General features: G+C 38.4%; 1 protein-coding gene and 1 long non-coding RNA gene across 2 annotated transcripts; one reads left to right on the forward strand and one right to left on the reverse strand.

Moving 5' to 3' along the window:
* Positions 1-341: 341 nt before the first annotated feature.
* On the reverse strand, positions 342-25,152 carry SLC5A7 (solute carrier family 5 member 7). Its single transcript, XM_068180278.1, has 9 exons — positions 25,030-25,152; positions 23,845-24,064; positions 16,579-16,692; positions 13,613-13,768; positions 10,866-11,014; positions 8,761-8,904; positions 6,779-6,932; positions 5,412-5,629; positions 342-4,733 (listed from the first exon to the last, which is right to left on the reverse strand). The coding sequence occupies exons 2-9, from the start codon at positions 24,017-24,019 to the stop codon at positions 4,110-4,112; spliced, it is 1,734 nt and encodes a 577-aa protein (XP_068036379.1). The 5' UTR covers positions 24,020-24,064; positions 25,030-25,152; the 3' UTR covers positions 342-4,109.
* Positions 1,674-5,440, forward strand: LOC137468487 (uncharacterized). The gene is made up of 3 exons (XR_010995966.1): positions 1,674-1,788; positions 4,067-4,216; positions 5,303-5,440. It is a non-coding gene; the product is annotated as an uncharacterized lncRNA (long non-coding RNA).

The raw sequence follows: 25,152 nt of genomic DNA on the forward strand, positions 1-25,152 counted from the left end.
ATTCATAGTGCATTTTGTGCTCCTTATCAAACTCACAGCCCCTGTCCCAGTGTGGCACCCCCAAGTAAAAGTCCTTGGCAAGGGGTCTGCAGGAGAGAATTCCACTGGATGTAGATTATCCTGGAGCTCAGAGGCTCCTCTTCTTCTTTGTGACTGTGAGAACAAGGGGCAGATTACTGAAATGAGAGCTCTATTTCCAACATTGAAGCCAGGCTTTGGGGTAGGGCTGTAGCCATTGTGACCACGCTGATTGCTGGAGTGAGGGCCAGATCCCTTTTTTCCAGGACCACATCATCTCTGTGGGGCTGTGCTTGTGAGACAGAACCTCAGGTGATGCTGAGTGATAATAAAATAAACGTCTTTATTTTTAATACATGGACAAAACAGACCCAAAACCAGACAGTGTTTTCCTGAAATGCATGGACATCATTGAATACAATACAAATGAAGTTAAAACATATATATCTATATTATGCTTCCTATCTGCTTTGTTAAGTATAGTCTTAATATAGCATTTCTGACACAGACAAAAATATACTTTTTTTTAAACTACATCCACAAATACTGCCCTGATTAATAGCAGACTTACAATAACTTACTAACTGCACATGTAACTTGACCAGTACACTTGCAGGGCAGAAGGAAAAATGAATAACAGTTTTTTCCTATGATACTTCTATTCGAAATCCTAAATTCTTGTACTATATGAAAATAAAAGACTAAATCTGACTTTATTTGATTCACTTAATGTTTACATTCAGTTCAGGTTCACAAAAGCATGGTTTGTTTATAATACGTATACCATCCCATTTGGACAAGTAGAGATGAACTTGTTTGACATGTCAGCTATGTTATCAACCTTGATTTTATGAACACATCTCATGCAAAGGAGGGGAAAAAAAAACCTGTCAAATAAATGTTATTCACAAATGTTCAGAATATGAAAGTAAAATGTATGATTGTGTCATGAATATTTTATCTTAAAATTGTAGGCTCAGAAACAATAACCTCAGTGTCTGAAAATGAGCTGTTTGCTTCACTGATTATAAATCCAATTTACTGCACTGTACTACTGTCCACAAATTGCAAAAGGGGAGAAAGACTGATAATTCCTCTGAAAATAAAATCTGCTTAAAGAATCACATCCTGTTGGCATTTTACTTGTGGAAGTAACAGAGTTTTTGTTTGCTTGTTTTGGTTTTTGTTCATTTTTGTTTTTGTTTTTGTTTTTGTTTTTGTTTTGTTTTTTTTTCTCCACAGCTATCAATCACAGATTTGGCCTTTGGTTATATAAACAGCTCTGTACAAATTTAATGGTAGGACAGCTGAGCCAGCTGAGCTAAGGCAATAAAACCTGTGAACAGACTTTGCATGGGGGTGTTTGGTTTGGCTTCTGTAGTCCATCTAAGCAGGAATACTGCATAAAATCACATCAATTAAAAAAAAAATTCTATAGGAGAGAAAGTGCAAAATATTCTGATAATGTTGAAAACATCTGGTTTGAAATTTTTGGACTAACACTAATTTTTTCACCTACCTTTTTTTTAAGCATTTTAAAACCATTTACATTTTTATGGCAACAATGGAATACAAAAGAAAAATATTTTTATTTTTCAATCAAAATATCTTAAATTATTCCAGATCAATCCTCTTCTCTTTTCTTTTTTTTTTTTTCCCATAGCTGGGCATTTTGAAATAAATAGTATCAAAATGTTGCTGTATTCAAAGCATCTGGTCACTATGCAGCATTTCATAGTGAAATTCTAGCAATTCCTGGACAAAACTGAGGTAAGAGAAAAGTTTTTAGGAAGGCCTACAGGTGACTGTAAAATGGAATCCTCTAACTTAATTTGGAACAGCAGCATAAGGCATTGGCTATCTAAGCAGGTAAAACTGTAACTTGATATTTTCCCATAAGAAGGGATTCAGACTAGTGGATTTGGGCTGAAAATGGAAAATAATTCAGCAGTGCCTCTGTTCTTCCCCTCTTTTTTCTATAAAGTCTAATTCCTTATCTCTCTTCTGTGGTTCATGGGGGAATTAAGACTGCTGGGCTCCTGTTTGTTTTGTGATACTCAGCACCCTGAATTTCATTGGTGGCCCATTAACTCATCTCGCAGGAATTTTTAATTTCTTTGCTATACTGGCTGAGTTTTTAGTGCAGATCCTGGTTTTGATTCCCTCCACCCAGAGCACACTCCATATTGGTAAGTACAGTAGTACTGCAGGTCACAGTGCATATTCAGAAATGAGTTGCAATGTTATTTTTAAATGCAGTGTAAGAAGAAAAAAACCCCAACATCTCTGAAATTAATTTTCTCTACATGTTAAACATATATGTTTGCTGTTAAGACTCCACAAAAGGAGCAAAACGTATCTAAGGATTCAACCTTGTGAAAGCTTATGTCAACAATGCATGCACAAGTTGATGGCTTCTTCCTTTAGCAGCAAAACCTATTCTTACATCTCCTATCCTCCAGCATAACTCCTCATGCTGTGTTAAAAAAAGAAATTTCACTGGTGACCAGCAACAGGAGGATATTTGGATTTCAACTGCACATTTTGCGTCATACACAGATTTTAAAAAGAATTATTGGAGCATAACTTTTAATTGTAGAGAAATGTAGCTACTAGAGCTTGCGCTGAGAAAGGCACATACCAATGGGGACAGACACAATCATCTTGGCCGTGGGCAAGTGGAAACAACATTGCGCATTCCTGCTGGCCCGGGCAAAGTCAGCAGAGGTCTCCTCTCCCCACTTTGCTGCTTCTGGCCAGCATTGCCATTTGTGAGCTATGTCTTGTCTGCACCTGGCCTCTGCTGCTGCTCTGCAGGCTCACTGTGACGGTCAAGAGGACAGGGATCAATGGAGGAGTTCAGCACTTAGTGGAAGACACCACTGTGCCTCTCACTATGTTTGTGGGTTCAGCATTCCTTTCAGTTCCTCTCCAAGCTGCTTTCAGAGGCAAACACTTAGAGATGTGGAAAGCTGTACAGCAAGCCTGGCTTTTTGAGAAATTTTTGAGGAAATGTGATTTTCTGTGGAAAATCTGGGTTTTTCAGAGTAATTCCAGCATGACCAAGCCAAAAGACTTTTCAGCATCTTTAAGAATAGCTTTTTTTAGTAAGTGAAAATTGGGAATTTTCTGCAAGGAAAACCCTCTCATCTCTCTTTTCAAGCCTTCTTGATTCTCTTTACTTTTCAATACTTATTCCATTGGTGAAGTTGCTTGGTGTCAGACTGCTTTGCTTGTGTTCATTTTGATGATAAGTCAAGATAGATCTTCACCCAACACCAAAAAATTATATTTAGTTTCAGTTTTTCTATAAAAGCCATTTTTCACAAGCTGAATTTCAATTCCAGTTATTGCTCTAAGAATTTTGGTGACATTCACTAACCACAGAAAGAGAACTCCCATATTAACATATTTTGCTTAAGGTTGCCTTATATCAGCTATAACATAATTTTAAATTGGTGATTTAATTTTAACTTTTAAAAATTAATATATCACCATTAGCACTCCTATAAGGAATTTATTACTATTTGTACATTTTGCTATCTCATATAAATAATAAAGTACTAGATTGTATCAATTAAATTTCTTTATGAGGAAAAAAATTACCAGACCAAAACCCCAGGGAATTTCTCTATCTGTCTTTGCTCAAGCAACTAGCTCTTTAGTAATAAATCACTTATAGCTGTGGCAATATATTTTCACTTAATGCCAATAAAATGCTGAGTGATAATACTTCAGACTTACTGTATTATAATCTCTTCATATGATATCCTAGCTAAGAATTGTTGCACATTTTCTTCTACATATATTTTGAATTTTAAATATTTTTTTAATGGTATAGTATATAGCTCTGGATGGAAGGAATGGGCTTGAGCATATACTTTAGTAAACGCTCTGTGGTCTAATCCAACATATTAGGTAATAGCAGAAAAGAGTTCCTCCCATGGGATGCTCCTGCTCCTAGAAACAACTTAAAGAATGTGCAGCGGCATTTTATTGCCAATTCTTGCTTTTCTTCTGATAAAATGCTTCTTACTATTCTTTGTAGAATATCCTGCTTCTCGTTGTTTTGCCTGTGGCTACAAGATTTTTTAATTATCTTCAGTGTTGGATAGTTCTGGACTTGAATCAACATAGTTGAAGGCTTCCTTGTTTGTGAAAGTTGAGCTCAAAGTTAGACTGTGTCGTGGATTCACAGGTGCAAGTTCATTCAATACAATATTGTCACTTTTTACAAGAGTCGCTTTGTCCATGTGTTCTCTACTGTATCTGGCAACAACAGCATCAAGGAAGTCCAGCTTTGGTGGCAAAGTCCCACTTTCAAATAAATATTTGGCTAAGTAGGAGACTATGACATTAGTAAAGAAGGAGGTGAGCATAGCAAGTGTTTTAAATGGGAATCTCTGGATATAGAGGTTGTTATCATCTTGATACCAGCCAGGGTAGAAGATCAAGGGCTGAAGGTAGAGGTACGGTTCTCCTCCAGTTATTCTGAGGACAAGGCCAAACAGGTATCCTGCAATGGCACCGTAGGTGTTGGTTCCTTTAATAAATAACACACAGAGAAGCTGGGGAAATATGATGATATAAATGAGGTCAGAGCTGAGGTACCAGAGGCCGTACACTGATGAAGCCAGCAGTGCCATTGCTGTTGCTGATGCTCCAAACAGAAGAATAGTGATTCTTATGACCCACACAATTTCCCTGTCTGAAGCCTGCAAAAAAAGGGCAGTGTTAGGTGTTTTTTTATGTCTCTACATGTATGCCTACACTTACATACAGTCAATATAATAGAAATACCGAATTGTAAAAGAAAGCTTTGCATGATTCATTCAATAACAATTACAAACTAATAACTCTATCTAAATCTCAAGCTCAGAGAAAAAAACCCTAGGGGTTATGGTTGCCATTCCCAAAGCCATTACTCTTTGAACACAGCAAAAAGCTTGATGATGAGTCAAAGAGAAAAAAACCTGTCAGCATCAGAATTTCTTCTTCTCTGTTTCCTAAGAAAAACTCCAAGTCATTAGACCATTCTGTTGCCAAATGATTTCACAATAAATGAAAGATTAGAAAAATGTCTCATTTTGTGAAGAATTTAAGTGGAACTTGTAGCAACACTAATTAGCTGTTTGGATAAATTGCAGTTCCATGAGAACTCTTGACAGCTGCCCTCGCCAAGCCAGCTTTTTCAATTTTGTCATCAGTCACAACCATAATTATTTTTATAATTTTCAGTTTGTTCAACATACTGTTAGCAATTAAATTCTTTTTCTAGTTATAGGCAGGAACATGAAAGAGGTGTTTCATTATGAAATTATAGTCTATGTATCACCTAGTGAAGGTCTCAGCTAAAATTTTCTCTAAAAGTAAAAACGAAAACATTGTCTCACATTTTGGCGGAAGGCAAGCTGGTAAATGTTCCGAGCAAACATAGAGCTTGCTGATAAAATTGAGGAGTCAGCTGAGGACATCACAGCAGCAGATACGGCACCGAGGCCAAAGAATGAGATGTAGACTGGGCAAAGGTACTGCAGCACGATAGGTAAAATCATATCTGCTTCTTTTTTGCTCTTGGGGTCAGGGACACCGTATTCAGTCTGGTTCCAAGCTGCAATATGGACACCAGTATGTTATCAGTAACATTAGCAGTCACAGCACCTCTTGACTTCATGTGTAGCAAGTATTCATATTACCACATTTTCATGCACATTCAATGAAAAAACTGTTACTAGGGCCAGACTGATGGCATTTCAGAGCGGCAGTGTCACACTAGTTTCTGTTAGGCAGATTTGGTTCTGTTCAGCATTTTTCCTTGTCTCTAAAATAAACTTTAAAATGCTCATAAATGTAGTTTTATTCAATAAAATAAGTCTGGGATCCAAGTTTTTTTGTGACGTTTACTCTTTTGGATTACAAATGGGGCTAAAAGCAATGTAAACATTTCTAATAGAATATTTTTAGCAGTTTTACTACACAATCACTGTGATGGGGATCACTTTCACTATGACCAAAAAAGCCTTGGCAAGGATATATTGGTCAAGATAAGAAATTTCTGATAAATCCAAGAATCATTTAGGTTGGAAAACACCTTTACAATCTTTGTGTTGAACCATTAGCCCAGCACTGCCAAGCCCATCAATAAACCCAAAAGCCACATCTACACATATTTTAAACAGCTCCAAGGATGGAGAATCCACAACTTCCCTGGGTAGCCTGTTCCAGTTCTTTACAAACCTTTTGGTGAACACATTTTTCCTAATATCCATTCTAAACCTCCCCTGCTGCAGCTTGAGTCCATTTCTTCTTGTCCTGTTGCTTGTTATGTGGGAGATGCACCTTGCTACAGCCTCCTTTCAGGTAGTTGTAGAGAGCAAAATGTCTTCCCTCAGTCTATTTTTCTCCAGGCTAAATAACCACAGCTCCCTCAGCCATTCCCCATTATTATTATTGTAACAACCAAATAAAAGTACCAGAATCTAACACAAACATTGAATAGAAGTGTTGTGTCTGTAAGTACCTAGAATGTACAAAATTATTTCATTTCATCCACTGTGGTAGGAGCAATTTCCTTTGGGAGAAATATTCTGTAACATTATTTTTCTGTGTAGTCTTCTGTTGAAGGAGTCATGAGTTGAAAAATGATGCCACCTGGTTATTTAACCTATATGTCACCTATATCTAACACAAGATTTATTTTCACACACTTGTTCCACTATTCATTTTACATTTATTGTACTACTTATTTTTAATCATGTACCTGTAGATGCTCCAATTGCACCAATTAGTACTGCAGGAATAGCCATCACAAGACAGCCAAAAGCAGCCAGGAATGACAGAACTTGAGCGTATGTGGCAGAAGACGAGGAAAGAACTCTCTGGAAATATGCTTGCCATGGAATTCCTCCTAATGTCTGCAAACACAACAGCATGCTGTGACTGGGGGGTAGCTGAATCATTTTACTATCACCATACAGAGAACATGTACAAGGATCTCTTGAATGCTGAAAGCCATATTGCTGCTTTTTAATTTATTTATTGAATATCATCCAGCCAGTAATAACTGCAACATTCATTCCCATAAGCAATGTTAAATCTGTGTAAGTTGCTTAAATCCCATTCTTTTAGACAGGTTATTTTCTCATAAAATTAGCATTAACACTTTTCACTTTAATAGTCTCTGTAATCCCCAAGTCTTTTGACTTGATAAAACTTTATGGAAAGTAATATTTTCATATTTCATATTTGAAGAATTTGCCCTCCAATACTCCTCTTCTACTAAAATTAGATTAGACTCTGACATGATATCAGAGTAAGATTTTATCTTCCTTTGTGAATGCGTGTAGTCATTTACAGAAGGTGAGACATACTGTATACATTTAACTCAGGAATCTGAAAAATTATTCTCCCACTGCCTTAAGCAAATACAATACCAATAGAAATTGGTAGAAGACACAGGCAAAAAAAGGAAAAGTTTTGATTTATGGTGAAAACCCTTCTCTTTTATTTGGATATGTAACTGAGGATCCTGATTGGACTTAAAATTATTTCTTCAAAATATGACAAAATAGTCATACAGAAGAGTATTACCAAAGGTTGAAAACTCGAGTGCTAACAATTCTGTCTTGAGAGCAGGATTTGAATAGTTTCCACTAAGTAACCAAATGTCTGTTTCTAAACAGCATGGAAAAAAGCCAAGCAAATTTCATAAGCTAGTTCTATAGACTAAATGAGGCATGAGGCATTTGGACCAGAAAGTGTGTATGCAGGTGTTTCATATAGCTTCATGCACACATAGGGACTAAATTAATGTTTCACAGACAAGTCTGGTTTCGACTTGCTATTTATGACTGTTTTTCTTTGCCGCCTTGATAATAATGTTCCTTTATCAAAGCTTTCCAAGAATGTGTAAATTTCTTGAGCTATAATGAAATAGACAAGATGAAAAGAAAGTGTGTCATAATTTGGCAATGTCAGAACTTTCCTTTGGTCAACAGCAGAAGTGAAACCTTTGGGCTTACAGGAGAGAATACAGCCACTTGAGCTAATGTCATAATTTAGGTCTCTGAGAGAATGCTGAATAAAATAACATCTTTTAATAGACCAATTATAAAAAAACCCTGAAGATTTTTGGCTGAGAGGATTTTAAAAAAAGCCAGAAAATGTAATCCCAAAGTAAAACATGATAGTAAAACCAGTGTAAATTTGCATAGGGACACTGAGAATGGAAAACGTTAGCATGTGTTTCTAGATCCTCTAATGGAAAATACTTAATAACCACTGATCCCATGTGTAATATAGGTATTAAATAATGAAAGACCTTGGTTCATTCTGGCATGTGTGCATGTATGAATTTATCCATCCTGCCATCCATCTCTGCGCAGTTTTTCTTCCACTATACCTAAGGCATATTTAATCATTTGTATAATGTCTTTATTGCCTTCTGCAATATATGAATTCCTCTGCCAACAATGACATCAGTTGAGCATTAGCTGCACACTTTTATTTAATTTTAACATGTCAGCTCTTTCAGCCTGATAATATTTAAATTGCATTCCTGGCAAAGCTGGCTGATATGTCACTGAAATCATTCAAATGTGCAGAAATATCAAGCAGGAGTCAAGAGGGTAAAAGTTTTCAGTTTGTTAGAAGCTCTTAACTAGACTCTATCATTTTCAGCTGTCACAGTAACATGGTGTAAGTGCTTAAATGCTTCACTCCTTCATACAAATCACCACTTACCAGTAAAAAGAAATTGTCCAACCATGTGTAAATGTCAAGTGAGTTGATAGTTCCAAGCCAAGGTGCTTGGTACACCTGGTGCACAGCTGTGAGCCCAATGTCTGTTACTGCAGGATGGGACATGGCAAAAGGGACACTGATTCCCTGTAACCAAAGAGAAACAATGTGCTCAGGTCTAAAGAAGATATTCTAAATCTGTGAAACTTAAATATTAACACTTATCTAGTTTTCTTATTCTTGCTTGGTTGAATAAGATTGAATACAAAATTATCAAGATGATTTGCAAAAAATCAGGTTATGTGCAGGTGGAACATCTCTGAAATCCAGAGGGCTTGGTAGTGGATAGATCACATGTATCCTGGAGAGTGTGAGCAAAGAATTAATAAATGCAAACTGCAAAAGCAGAAGCAAAGACACATTTATACAACTTTGTCCTAGTTTACCTAACCTCCTCATATATTGTTTACACTCTTTCCTGGACCACCAGACATTAGAGGAAGGAGCAGCAAAGCTCTGTGACACTGGGAGTAAAAACTGCTCCAGAGTCTGGAGGAGGAGCTGGGATAATTGAATCTGTGCTCTCCTCTGCTGTGACATCTACTGTGAGAGTGTCCCATCTGATCCAAACCTGCCTCCCTAGAACATGACCATTTAGATACTGACTCTTCAGCCTCACTGATGACACTGTTGAGTTCATGAATATGAGTTCTTCAGCCTTTTGCTGTTTATTTCAGATGGGAAATTACATAAAGAGCCCACTCTGAATTAAACAAAACACTATAAAGCTATAGATCTAATAATTTAGAAAACTTCTGTACAACCTTCATTTGCTTCCAAGCCCCCCATCAGGTTCATGCTAATTTTTATGTTATTCCTGTGGGATCAGGCTCTCTAGTGGTTCATGAGTGGATCACTCTGGAAGACAATTTCTGTACTTTGATTTATCTCCAGTTTTGGGAATTTCTGTTATGCATGCCATCTGTAGAAACTTAATGTTTCACAAATATTAACATTTATGTTAGGGAAAGAGACAGTATTTTCCCCACTGTTCAGATGAAGAACAAAGATATGAGGGAAGAAAGTCTGGAATAACTTTTCATTTGAGGTGGCCAGTTGGAACTTGGATTTGCTTTTTCAGGCTATTCAGCACCATTTCCATTAAATCACTTAAAGGCCATAGTCCTCACAGTAAGAAGCCACAGAGTAAGCACACACAGAGAGATGGTTAATGGCCACCTGTGTAAGCACTGGCTTTTCCCTAGAGCTGCACAAGAACTCCGTTGAAAGCAGAGAAAGAGCACCAGGCCCCCAAGATGCCCTTTGATTCCTTCATCTTGAGCCACTCCATTTATTTTAGCATATCACACTTCTCTGCACACCTGTGACAGTCTATTACTGCCATTGGCAAACAAAGCCAGCATCTTCTTTGATTGCGCCCTTGTGATCTGGACCCTGTCACATTGATGTTTTTCAATATGGGGCTTAAAGAACAACAGAAAATAAAAGGCTAGCCACTAGCATATCATTGATAGCTGATGAGGGATATTCACACTTCCACACTGAAACAGCCAAGACATCTGGCGAGACTTCCTGTATTATGGTCTCCAGAGGTGGTGGAGGGAAATGACAGAAAAACCAAGGAGGTTAACTAAGTTAACAGGAGGTTAACTAAGCTGTGTAGGTGACAACCACAGAAAAGAGAAGCAGTAAAGTATCAACTCTGCAGGTCCAATGACAGAATTTATTTACCAGCAGCTTCCTATGTCTGATGCCTCCTTCCAGTGCCTGAGTCACAGTCCTACAGACAGGGAAGGAATCAGCACCAGTCCTATTCTGAGACAGAAGTATACCCAAGAGGAAAATTGTAAGAGTGGTTGGACTGCCAGACTGGCTGGAAAAAAGCCAAAGAATTAGACTTCTTGGACAGCACTATTTCCAAAGTACAGGCTGTACATTGATGCAAATGCAGACTCTTTTAAAGTCAGCACTCTGTGAGTCTGACTGGTTAGCAATGCTGGGCCTGGTACACCCCAGGACATGCTTGGCCCTTCTAGCTGTTCAGGACAAAATCCTTTACAAAATAGGGTGAAAAAAGCCAAACTTACCAGTCCCAGGAAGATGCAGAAGAGCTGAACTACGTCAGTGTAGGCCACAGAATAAACTCCACCCACAAGTGTGTACATAGTGGCAATCAGGGCAGAAATAATGACTGAAATATTCATATTAATGTCAATGATCACACTTATAGTCGCACCTAAGGGGAAAACAAAAGCACTGTGTGTTAGTGTGTATATCACAGCATGTCTGATGAGAACCCCACCTCTGTTAAGTCGCATATATTGGTTTTGGTCTGACACTATAGTGCTGTTACCTCTATATTCTGCACACCCTTTCTGCACCTTTGAAGGGCATGGGAAAAGAATTGCTCCTGTTGGTCTAAGTGTAGCATGTGTCATTTGCAAGGTTCTTAGGAAACGGAGGAGAGAGGTGTCTCAACAGCATTTCCTTATGTTTCTCAAGGTCTGTAAAGACTACACTCTTTTGTTCTGTCTGTGAAAACCAGCTATGCCCATCCCTGACTGCCACAGTCTTCAGAAGCATACTGAGAATGCCCCTGCAATGCTACCAGCCAGCTGCCCCAGCACCTGCAGCATGCAACCCCTGAGGACCCATGAAACTGTGTCTGTCCAGTGTATTTTAAAGTTTCCTCATTTTCTTGTCTTCCAGCTAGTCTTCCTTGCACTAGACATTCCCAGGCTTCTCAGGGTCCTGAGATTCCTAAAAACTGATCTTACCAGCAAAGAATTAAGCAGAAAAGGCACTGAATACCTCAGCTTTTTCCACATCTTTTACCACTAGGTGCCCCATCCCGTTCAACAGCAGTCCACATTTTCCCTTTTGTTAGGATGAACTGTTCTTGAACATGGAGAAGGTGAGCTCTGAATATCAACCAGCCCTTCTGGACACCGGGACTCCAGTCTCCCATGGGATTCTTCCAAGCAGAATGTTGGAAGAGGCCCAGCTCTACTCTTCTAAGTCTATGGTTGCAGTAGTGATACTTTCCTTGCTAGCCCTTCTCAGGACCATGAGCTCCACCATCTCATGCATATTGCAGCCAAATATGCCTTTGACCTTTATAACCTGACTTGTTCTTCCTTGTGTGTAAGTAATGGGTTCAACCTCCCTACAACAGCTCCCTGATCATTTTTGTCAAGAAGTTCTTGCCAGTCCACTCAAGAAACCTCTTGAATAGCTTGTGTCCTCCTGCACTGCCCCTCCAGCAGCCATCAGGATGGTTATACACTTCCCTTGGATGTATTAGCTATTTCAAACGATTGCAATGTTTTAAGAACGTGTTTAAAAAAATGCCTCTCCTTCTAATTAGGATGATTTCAATGAAACATCTTGCAACTACTTTTAGTGCTTGCTAAGATGGATATTCTGGAGCTCATATTTGGAAGAGTTTTCGCCCTACAAGACAATATGATATGTGATATATAAGAGCTTCTGGGAGCTGACAGATGTGGCTTTTGCTGGTGGCTTTTGCTTGCAATGAGGCTTCAAAATTCATATGTTTAAGAATTACAAGCTCAGACCTCTTCCACAGCTTAAAGACCATTGTTTCTCATCTACAACCCTGCCAAGCAAGGAGTATTGATGAAGAGCAAGTAGTGAAGAATACTGAGATTAAACATTCATCAGTGAGAATAGGTGTGAAAAAGGAACTAGATTACTCACAGAATAGTTAAAATCAAAATCTTCAATGACCTTTATAATCATTGATAGTCTTTAACTGTTGGCTGTTCTATAAATCTAGAAGGGTATTCACACCACTTGTGTTGAAATAAAAGAGAATGGCTTGTCCTTAATAAAAATATTGCAAATACTCTGAGTGTTCTTCAAGTTATTCAACTCCTATCACCTCAGCATGAAGTTTTTTCTTAGTCTTTTAAGGATTTTGTGATGAAATTGTGGTAAACAAGTTCCCCATTGCTTTGCAGTTCATCAGAGCACAGTTGGAGAGTACCTTCAAAGTTTATTTTTGTTTAAAATAGCTTATGCTAGAAGGCATTACCACATGCGTGTGCATTATTAGTATGATTAGTTGGTAAAAGTCAATTACTGGTGCTTCAACTCAAGGGCTTTCTCTATTCTTAAAGGGCTTGCTAAATTCAGGCCTGAAATATAATTAAAAACCCTGGAAGCTGTTTTTTTTCAGGACTGGATGAGTAGTTGAGTGATTTTCTATTGAGTCATAGTTTCGCTAATTCTCCAAATCCTTTCTTGAGTATTTTCTTCTTTTTGTCAAGAAGAAAGCCATTTAGAATTGAAGAATTCTTCAATTTATTGATCAGTGTCTGGTTTACTTCTATTGTTTGTGTTATGGAATGGTCTGTATATGTAAATCTCCTAGATGCAAAGGATTATTTTGTTTAGGTGCATTGGAAATGCTGTTACATATCATTAAGGGAAATTTTGACTGGCTTCTCTTATCCCAGAATCTAAAAGAAAAGCTGGTTCAGATTTGACACAAAAGGGGTACTTGCAATCACTTATGTTACCTTCACTATTAACAGAAATTTGTTCCTAAATCCTTTCATACTCTTTGAAGAGGGATAACTTAAATGTATGTGAAAATGAATAGGTAGTTTGCATGTCTTTCCTTTATCAAAATAATAAAGGGTTAGCATTACCAGACTTATTTGCTAGTTAGCATGGGTTTTAGTAATGTCACAGTCCGAAACACTCGGCTTAAACAGCCACCATTTGCAGCTAGAATTTTAATGCATTTATGATATTCTTAATAATTTCTACCTGTAATACATTAATATTCATACTGCTTATTCATTACCTAAGGCAGAGAAGATGGCAGCAGCCCAAAACATTTCTCCCATTAAAGCTGGAATAAACAGTAGTCCTCCCATCCTTTTTCCATAGATCTGCTGAAAGGGGTCCAGCATTGTCACATAGCCTTTGGATCGCATGGGTTTTGCAAAAAAAAGGCCACCTGAAAAGAAAAAGCTGTGTAAGACACCAGCTGCAGTTTAGAAATGCATTACCATTAAGGGATAAAACATTCATTGGCAGTAAAGGGTACAAAAATGTCACCAGTACTGTTTGTTTGTTTGTAAGTAAAATACCCTCTGGAAACTCTTACATATGTCTACAGAATTACTTAAACACACACACTCCATTAGTATCTATAGTCTGATGATTTAAAATAAGGCTTTTTCTTATTTTTTTTCTGGCTCAGTTTATGTAATCTCCCATTATGAATACTGTCAGAGTTATGTCTAATTTTGGATTAGCCTAAGAGAATGGCTTTTCTACCTAATCCTGTTGATTCTTAGACCACAATCCAGCATGAATTTTTACATAGTCCTACTCTAAAAGGAAAACCATCTGACATTCCTGAATCAGAAATAGAATTTCACATGTGGTTTAGTGCACATACAGCAAATCTGATTATTTCAGAACAATTCAGATTTATTATGTATGTTTGAAACAACTTTAGTACACCTGCAGGATAGGTCAGAGGGGGTCCTAGGGGTCATTCTGAGTTCTGCCAGTATCAGATTCCATGAATATTTGTCATATGGTTATTTCACTTATGTATGTTCAGGATTTTTGATATATCACTATTCCGCTCTGCCTGGCTGGTATATGAGCTGGATATGTACATAAATGTGCAAAGGCCTCCCCTCCTCAAATTCTTTCTGTCTTGGGGAAAAAAAAGGACCTATCTGAAAGAGCCCTTGTATGGAAACCTGTGTAGTTGAGATCTGCACATTACTATAACCAAGTCACCACAGTAAAACTGCTGTATAAGGCATAATAACGGACTGAAAACATGGTCAGTTCCCAATAAGATATACTGTATGGCATTTGGCAACCTTTAATTAGGTTGCCCATGACAAGATAGGTCATTTATTCATTGTATTGTGCAGAAGATTTTCCAGACTTCTATGTATTGCCTTTTATAACTCATATTTCTTCATTTCATCAAGTTCCCTGAAATAAAGGTACTGGGTAACACACTGTCATCCCAATTTATAGTGGTTATATGAATGCTGTGTTTAGGCTTAGGCTGGTAGATGCAGAAACCCTTCAGTTTGGGGGTTTTTTTTGGTTTTTTTTTTTTTTTTTTTGTGATTTTTGGTTTGGTACTGGATCCTTTTCCTATTCTACTTGTTATGCCATCATTGCAAAAGACAATTGAAGAAAAAAAAACATAATCTATTAGGATGCTCAAACACCTGTCAAAGGAAATAGGAGGTATTGAAACTTTTACAACTAAATTGCTTGAAAAAATAAGGAAAATAAAATTGTATGGAGAACAAACAGGAAGATTACATCAATCTTAAATACTTCCTGTCTGAAGCAGTAATATTTCTCACAGCCTTGTATTTATAATTTTAATTCTGTGTTTTTTGAGAAGGATAAAAAAATTCCTTCCCTCAAGCCTTCATTTACAGATCACGCCTAGAGAAATTCCTCTCTCCATATATCTCTCCATGATCCACAGAGAGATATATGGTTACATATATGGACTGCTTTTCTCTGCAGTGGTCATCATAATTTTCAGGAAAACAAGTCTGGGTATCTATAAACAGCTGAAAACAAGCAGAGAGGCTAACTCTTCTGGACTATTGTTAATTTGTGTCAATTCTGCAGAGGCTGAGAGCCAGGAGGATGCTTGTGACTCCAATCCTAACAGCCCATTAATGACACCGATGGATCGTGACACCAACTCATCTCCAGGCACACTTCCACAGTCACTGTTTTCCTTACAGCAGATAGAGCTGTTCTCAGGGATGGCAACCACTGTCAGAACTGGACCTGGCCTGCATCTACAGTGTGGGAAGCTTCTGCCTGGGAAGTGAGGATAACTAGGACAAGACATTGGAAAGCATTTTCAAGGAGAAAAAAGAAAGAGGAAGGAAAACATTTTGTATAGGAAGAAATAAAATGTGAAAGAGGATCTGGATAAGCAACCAAAGGAAACAAAGGGACAGATTAGGTAGGAGGACCCTCAGAATAGACTGAGAGGTCAAGTAATATTGGAAAGGTGAGTATATCAGTCCCTTTAAGGAAATATGAAAAACACAGTATCTTTTTTTTTTCTGTTACAACATGCTTTTTAAACAATTGCATCATTATTGCAGCATTAAAGCTTGTAATGCTGTCTGTATTTTACACTCTGACCCTGCATATATCAGGATTCTGCATTTGCATTCTGACATGTGATTTAGAGTTTTGTACAATATTTAAGAGGTTGCATGTTTCAGTTTGAAGGAAATAATTTCCAGTCTGAGGAAATATGTGCTATGTACTTCCTACACAAAATCAGAAGTCACCTAGATTCTTGGTGGAGACCTATAAAGTATAAGCACTTTCCTAACCCAAAAGGATATTTGTCTAATTCTAAGATTTATAGGTGTACTGATACCTGGGCACCTGGGTCATGTTCCAGATCATATAGGTAATTAAAGAGAACTTGAATATATAAAACTTGGTATTGACAATTTAAACACATCGCCCCCCCCCACCTCTGCCCCCCCCCCAAAAAAAAAAAAAGAATATGGTTGTAATAATCAAATAGGTCTTGGCAAGAAATTTAGAAGACCTGAGATATCAAACTATTTATAGAGATTTTTTTTTGTTTTGTTTTGTTTTTCCAATAGCCAAATGTACCAGAAGAAGGGATCCAGTTTACCTCAGCAACATTTTATCAGCCCCTAGTTCTTTCTTTCAAAGAATGAACCTGATATCAGAACTCTTTAAAATGAGGGATTATTAGTTTTAGCATTTGCTTACCTAAAACCAGGCTAAGGGAATATCCAATAGGAGCCTGGGCCCAAGCTAGACCATAGTCTGGGACATACACAGCTTCTGCTGTCCCATTGATGTAACCTCCTCCAACCCATGTGGCTGAAAGGAAGAGATGGAAAAGTCTTTACTATCCACAAAGAAAGAAAAGCTCACACACTGTGTAATAAAATAGTCATTATGCATGATATGGTTATTTTTTATTTTATGAACAGTACAAGTGCCAGGCATGGCATCCTTTTATTAAAGGCAGACCTAATTTGAATTTACAGCCTAAGCATATGAAAAAAGAAGTCAAATGGCCTGAGGTAATCATCAAAGTGTCTAAGTCTCTTTATAGTCAGTGAAGATGTAAAGGTTCAGTCCCCCACTACTTATTTACGATTACTATTTTTTTTGTGTTAGTACAAATGAAGGAGAGGTACAAGGGAGAGTCTGAAGAAGAACAATTAAATCAGGCAAAAGTTTAATGAACACATTAAGCCTTTTAAACCTTGTTAAATTTTAAATTGTTGCTACATGAAGCATACTAATAAACTCTGAGTTCGCAAAATATTTCCATATAGAGTTGTGACGCTTTTGTTGCCATATTAGTTCTAAACTTTAATTCATTTATTTTATGCTTCCTTGAGCCATATTCAATAAAGGATATGTGCTATCTCCAATATTTTTGATTTTATCTCTCTCTCCAAAATTCAGTATTTTTAATATACCAACCTCTGACACTTAATGAGTTGATTCTCTGCCTTTAAGAGAAATTTCTACATTTGAGAATTTGGATCAACAGTATATATGAGAGAAAAACTCCAACAGAGAAATGTGTTGTGATTACATCTGCAAAAATATTTCATAACAAATCAAGTAAAAAAGTTCATCCCTTCCTCTTTCCAGATTCCATGCAAAATTTTTTTTATTATCTCTAATGTATAATGAAAAAGTTTTAGAAATCCAAGTTTGCAGTTTGAACAAGGGTAGACAGATCATTGCAAGTCCTAGATTTTTGTAATGATGTTTTGGTTTGTGTCAGAAGCCTTTACTTTTTTATGTAAGAGTAGTTAGGGTTTCTGTGTAAAAAGTCACAATAGTTCGAAATGTATTTTCCTTAAACATTCCTCAGAATTTTCTCATCATCCACCGTCATACAAGCAAACTCGATTTTGTGTTTAAGACAAACAATTGGAGAGAAAAACAAATTAAGGAAATTTAATAAAATTCCTTAAGAAATTTCATTAAGAGCTGAATAACTACTATTTTCTGCTTGACTGTGATATCTCTCAAGTACTACTAGAGGGTGTTTGGCTGAATTACCTTATGGCTTTAGAATCAAAGATCTCTAGCAACCAGAGAATTGCAATTGTTCCCCTTTCAGCAATTTGAAGCACAGGAATGAACTATTTTGTTGTTGGAAATGGTATGATGGACTTTTATGAGGTGTGCCCATGCAGAGAAAGACTGCAACAAAAGAAGTGACCCAAGGAGACCTGTTACAAATAGACTTTTGGTTATCAAGAGCTATTGTGTACTACAGAGATAAGGGGTGAGTGATTCCTATATGGGGCCACATGGGGAAGATGGATTAAGGCTGATTCTTAATGAGAAGAGAAAGGATACATAATCTACATAAAAACTTGTCAAACATTTGGGATTTTGTGACTCTTTACAGTGTGAATTAAGATAGAGGGGAGTGTGATACTTGTTTACCAGAGTTCTAGAATTATGGAATCCTTTAGACTGAAAGGGACCTTAAAAATCTTTATAACCCCTCTGTGATGGGCAGGGATGCCACCCACTAGACCAGGTTGCTCAAAGCCCTGTCAAACCTGTCTTCAAACACTTCCAGGGATGGGGCAACCACAACATCTCTGGGCAACCTGTTCCAGTGCATCACCATCCTCACAGTAAAGAATTTCTTCCTAATATATAATCTAAACCTACCCTTCAATTCCCTACCTCTACGTCTCATCCTATCACTACCCTGATCCCCATCTTTTCTATAAATCCCCTTTAGGTACCATAAGGCTGCTATCAGGTCTGCACAGATCTTTCTCCTCTCCAGGCTCAACAACCCCAACTCTCTCAGCCTGTACCAGAGATCAGTGTTGGGCCCATTCCTGTTTGATACCTTTACTGTTTATCTGGATGAGGGTAATCATTGGCACATTAGCAAATTTGCAGGTAACACGAAGTTGGGTCAGAGTGTTGATCTGCAGGAGTGTAAGGTATGGATAGGCTGGAGAGATGGGCTGAGGCCAGCTGCATGGGGTTCAATAAGACCAAGTGTTGAGTCTTAGGCTTTGGTCACAACAACCCGAGGCAGTGCTGCAGGCTGGGGTCAGAGTGTCTGGAAAACAGTCCAGCACAAAAGGACCTGGGGGTGCTGGTCAACAGCAGATGAACATGAGCAAATATGTGCCCAGGTGGCCAAGAGGGCCAATGGTAGCCTGGTTTGCATCTGCAATAGTGCAGCCAGCAGTACCAAGAAAGACATCATCCCCTTGTACTCGGCACCTCTAGTACTGTATCCAGTTCTGGGCCCCTCACATTAAAAAGGACACTGATGCTGAAGTGTGTCCAGCAAAGGGTGACAAGGGTCGTGAAAGATCTAGAAAAGATGTCTGATGAGGAACAACTGAGGCAGCTGGGTATGCTTAGTCTTGAGAAGTGTAGGACCTCATCGCTCTCTACAGCCGCCTGATAGGAGGATGTAGTGATGTGGGGTCAGTCTCTTCTACCATGCCTGCAGTAAAAGGACAAGAGGAAATGGTCTTAAGCTGAGACAGGCGAGATTCAGATTATATGTTAGAAAAACAGTTTTGACTGTTAGGGTGGTCAGGCATTGGAATATCTTTCCCAAGGAGGTGGTGGAGTTACCATCCCTGGATGCGATTAGGAGGTGTCTGCGTCTGGCACTGAGTGATGTGGTTTAGGGGTTACAGTGGTAGTGCTGGCTTGACAGTTGAACTCGATGATCTTGAAGGTCCCTTCCATTCCTGATGATTCTACAATTCTGTCATTCTAAGTTTTTCTCAACAGGGCTGCTCTTAATCCACTCATCACCCACCCTGTATCCATGTTTGGGTTTGCCCAGATCCAGGTGGAGGATCTTACACTTGGCCTCTTTCACTGGACCAGGTACCTTTGAATGGGATCCCTTCCCTCTAGAGTATCAACCACAGCACTCATCATGGTGTCATCTGCAACCTCGATTGAGGGTGCCGTCAATCCCATTGTCCACGGCCCTGACAAAGATGTTGAATAATACTGGTACTGACGTGGACCCCTGAGGGACACCACTCTCTAGGGAAAAATCCGTGACTACCCGGGATGTGTGTTGCCTATCGTGCCTCAAGCAGCATAATCTCATGGAATAAGCACCTGTATACAATATCAAAAAGTAAATATTTAGAAAGGGAAGCTTATTTGTCTCTTTTCCCAGAAAATGCATAAGCATGAATTCTACATTAATTATACACTTGGTTACAGGTGGGAAGAATATCCCATAGTCAAGGGCAAATGTCCAACATTGCTGCAGCTGTGGTGAAGGGGGCTTCCAGCTCTAGCACTGATTTGCCAAGGGTTGCTACAGAGGTGTCTGGTGTTTCCCAAGGGGCACTTGGATGCCATGCCTAGCTCCCTTATTTTCTTCTGGGGGAGATCAAGTGAATTCCCTTCTGGGTGATGTTATAGGGGTCATTACCTTCTACTCTCTGCCCTGCAGACAGATATTGCTGTGTAAGGTGGCATGAAGGATTTAGCCCTTACTTTTAATTTTATTTCTTGATTTCTGGATTGGTGTTTGAAAAATTGTTGCAAATCAATTTTTCTGTGTACATGACTGTTCTGGAACACCTGTGAAGGACCACAGAGCTCTAGGAAGGTGTTTTATGTCTTTTTCTGAGGGGGTGAATGGATAGTCAGCACGTACACTGACACAAGTAAATACATTAGAAATGAAATAAAGGGATAAGATAGGATGAGATTTCAACCTTAGATATTAATTTTCTGATCCTCATTTGCTAAGCCACAATTTAAAGTTAGTTTAATACCATTATTTTTGGTGAAATTCTTTTTGTTTTTACCTAAATCAGCCAAAAGGAATACAATATTTAATAATCTATGGAAGCATTAATGTGGTAATCTATTTTAATCTTCTCTTTGCCTGCTGTCTGAAGAACGAAAAACTTCAGCAAATACCAATATCCATTTAAAACATGCACTGTAAAAAATGATCAGACAAATACTGAGGGCAAGGAGTGCAATTTTTCTTCTAGTTCCTGTGAGACACACAGAAGTTGATCTCTGAGTTCTTGATATATAGTGATATATACCAGGAAACCAAATTTTTTGGTACTTCTTCAGGAAGAATTCCTTGTCTGAGCACTCAAATTATTTAATAAACTCATCAAGTTCTGCAAAATGAAAATTCTGATCCAAGGATTAGAATAAAATAGAATTGTGTAATTTTTTTTTTCATGTGGAAGGGTTATGTAGCTCTAGCCAACTAAAATGCAAAAATTACATCAATAGATTATTAATTTTTGGGTCATGTTTGTGAGCATTTAGTTATGTAATCTCAATTATTTCGTTTGAGGTTTAAACTCAATCACTAAAATCAAATTCAATTCAATTTTGTTGCAGATATCACTTAAAAATCATTCACAAATAAAAGGAATGCTAGTATTTAATGCAACGTTTTATCTATAATTATATAAAAATTACACACAGATTGAATGTGTCTACTATGGTACAGTGTTATTTCATTTTAATATAAGCTGCTGTGATCCATCCACAATTCAACCTTTTCACTCTTTCTGTTTTCTTATTTGCAGACACACTCAACCTTCAACAGGCTTTGTGTTCAGCATTTCAGTAGCTGGTTGATACAGCTTTTTCTTCTTCAGGATCATAGCATATATCCAAAAATATCCACAGCTGTTATTCATAGGTAGTTCTTTAAGATTTTTCAATGTTTAGAAAATCAGCTATAATTACTGTGGAATTTTGACTTTCATGCTTATGTTCTGAATTTTATTTCAAATTTATAGGCTAAGTGCTGTCATTCTCTCAACTAAGTAATCCTAGAAACTTCTACCACTTTTATGGGCAATACCCGTGGAACATTGTAGTGTTTGACTCAGGCAAAAAAGAGAGAATTAGGCCTTATTTTATTACCCAAAGTGCTTCATGTACATAAAAACAATATCCTTTCTGAAGATCTTTAAAACAATTCTTGTTTTCCTGTTGCGGGGTAGGCTTTGCTTTCTAATTTATATTTAGACAATTAAACCTGAAAAACATAAAGATGATGTTGGAATAGTCATGTATTGCGAATAGTCATGGTTGTGAGGTGCAAAATCAGCATCGACCATTTTTTAAAAAGCGAGTATGCCCTTGAATAATGTGTCCATTTTGTAACAATTACCAACCTGTAAAAATTATTGTGGATTTTCATCAGCTTACTTTCATAATTGTTTTGTTATGACTTTAGAAATCAAGTGCCCCAAACACCCTCACCAAGACAAAACTCGGACTAACCCCTGGCTCAGCAGATTTGTGCCCAGATCTTGCTTTATGCACCAAGCGTGGTTCACAACAACTGAAAGGTAGGTTAGTTGCCATATCAAGCTTTAATTGCCAGATTTAAGGAAGGCATAGGGGAGAAAGAGTGTCAGCATTGACAGTATAAAATCTGTGACAGTTTTAGCTACACTAAGGCTTTGGGATCAGTCTGATATTCTGCTGCAAAGATGAGATACTGTGCCATCTCTAGAGCTTGCACAATACACGATGAACATGTGCGGGTGTGCATTGTGGTGGCTACAGAACATGCCTGAGATATAGGAAATTGCAGTTCATGTCTCATCTGCGCTTCAGCTGCTACACAAAATATTCCTGAAAAATAGGATTAAGGAGACCAGAATTTGTACCTTCTATATGCAAAGCTGTTATTCATAGCCACTTCTGTGGGAAATGCCTTTTTTATCTCGATTCCCCTGATTTAATGGCTTTTGTTTTGTAGCAACCAACATTTCTGCAAAATATTCTGGTTTCGGTGCCCTTAAAAACATTTCATTCAGCAGAATGCAGTTTAACCAGCTCTCACTATGAGCAGACTCTCATCATATCTTATACACCAGTAGCTGATGGATGTGTGATACAGTAAATTACAGCATAGTGCAAAAAGTAGAACATCTGACTGCATTCAAATTTATTGACTTTTACAAACATTCTTTACTCAATATCTAAACATTCAGTCTTTGAATGAGCAAAATGCCCCTGCAAAAGAATGTGAATTTATCTCAAATAAAGAACGCAGAGTTTTGGCTCAAGTTTTACCTGGCTCTTCCTTATTAGATCATTGTGAAAGCAGAACAGGGCAAAACACCAAAACAGAAATATAGTCAGATAAATTCAATTTGACAATTGAAAGGGCTTTGCCTGAATAGGATTTAGATTAAATTAAGAAAAAAAAAAAAAAAAACCAAAAACCCATGCCTAAACATTAATTTGCCTTAATATAATGGTGGGCAAATTCACTCTTCCTATTTTCGTTCCAATACCATAATAGAACTTTTGAGATTTTGGACAGTATTGTGAATATCTTATTTACCCAGGTAAGACGGCTGGTTTGACTGGCTCTGGGAGTCAGAGAGCACCGTTTACAAAATCAGTGAAGAACTCTTCCTTCACCCAGCCTTTTTCCTACTGATAGTACTATTGAGAGTAAAGCATTATTTTGTCCAACTGTTGAAAAAGAAGCTAAAAGAATCCACAAAATAAGTTTGCTGAAATCTGTACAGTTACAAGTCTGGAGTTATGCCAATTTTCTTTTAGAAAGTTAATTTATTTTGTACACCCTCCCCTTCCCACCAATCTTTTTCCCTACACTCAGATTAAAGAAACCCAAGAATAACACACAAATTTGGATGGGTTTAAAAACTATAATAGTTATTTTAAAACTTTCTAATTAATCTATATTAATTCCATACTTTTGTCCCAAAAATATCTGATCTATAGATGAATATGGAATGAAAATATATGAAAACTAGTTAAAATACATTGTTCTTGTAAGATTTACAAATATATGTTGTTTTTATACAGATGTTACATTTAGCTGTTCATTAAAAAACTGGATAAAAAGTATATATATTTTCCCCACTTTGCATTACTCAACATGCAGATTGCAATACATTCAGATGGAAAACTGACGAGTTATACACTGACTAGGAAACAATAAGGTGCTCTTTTACATACCTGTCATTGTAAATCCACCAACTAGCAAACCAATGTCTCTTCCACCGACTATAATAGCTTCGCTGCGATCTCCGTTGCTGGTGTTCTTGGTTTTCCAAGCAGCCCATATCCCTACTGCCAGGATTGCCAGGTAGAAGACAACTATGGCCACCAGTCCCTCCACATGGAAAGCCATGTTGAAGTCCCAACTGTTTCTTTTATCGCTATTTCATTAAGACCTCTGGAGAGAATGCAATAATAGGTCTGCTTTTAGCATGCCTGCTTTTTAGAATTAGTGTACAAAAGCCCTCAGATGGTTTTTCAAGAGACTATTCCGGTGAATTTATGAAATGAGAGTTTCAGATGTAATTGAGATTAATGTCACATGCCAATTTAAATGCCTGTGGAGCAACAACCAGTGGTTACAGTCTCTGAACACAAAGGGGAATGAATGACGTGAGTGAAAGCTAAAATATCCTTAGAGAAGTCAGTTATTGAACACTGAATTATTTTGGAATAACCAAGAGCTCAATGTCTGGGAACTTTTCAGTCACAGACTAGTTTGGTACAAGAGATAGAAGATCTTGGCCATGTGGACTATTACAAAAATCTCTATTTTGAAGACAAAACTGCCTTAAGTAATACTAGAACTACATATAAGTAATAGCTACAACAACAAAGCACATCTTTAAAGTGTTTGTATGGGAATGCCAAGTCTTGTCCTCCTTGTAGCATATACCATATTTTAAAATCTGCGATTTCTTTTTTGCAACATTTAACTGTCCAGCATGAAACGTGTTCTCTCACAATGGGAAGCATGAAGCATGTTCTCTCACAATATGGGAAGCTAACGGAAAGCTTAAAAGCTGTCGGAAGGCAGAAATATTGAAGTATACGAACTACAGCGGGGAAAAACTCCCGAGCGACGCAGACAGCGGCAGCCCCGTACCCAGCTTCTCCCGGAGCCCCCTCCCCACCCTGGCCCCGCCGCTCCGCGTTCGCTCTCGCACAGCCGCGCCGGGCAGACCCGTCCGCGCTCCCGACGGCTCCGCGGCTCCGCCGGCGGGGCCAGCCGCCCGAGCCAGCCCTACCTCCCGGGGGCTCCGCGCTCCGCCGAGCCGCCTTGCGCGGCCGCGCCCCGCCAGCACCGCCCGCCCGCCCGCCGCGCCGTCGGGCAGGAAGAGGAGCTCGCCGCCCGCCGCCCACCTGCGCTCCGCCGCCGCGCTGCCCCGCAGCCCGCGGGGCACGGCCGCCCATCCCGCGGGGCGGTGTCGGGGCCGAGTCGCCGGGGGCTTTGTCCCCGCCCGGGGGAGGGAAGGAGCGAAGGAA

The sequence above is a fragment of the Anomalospiza imberbis genome, chromosome 2, assembly GCF_031753505.1.
Source record: "Anomalospiza imberbis isolate Cuckoo-Finch-1a 21T00152 chromosome 2, ASM3175350v1, whole genome shotgun sequence".
Classification (NCBI taxonomy): domain Eukaryota; kingdom Metazoa; phylum Chordata; class Aves; order Passeriformes; family Viduidae; genus Anomalospiza; species Anomalospiza imberbis.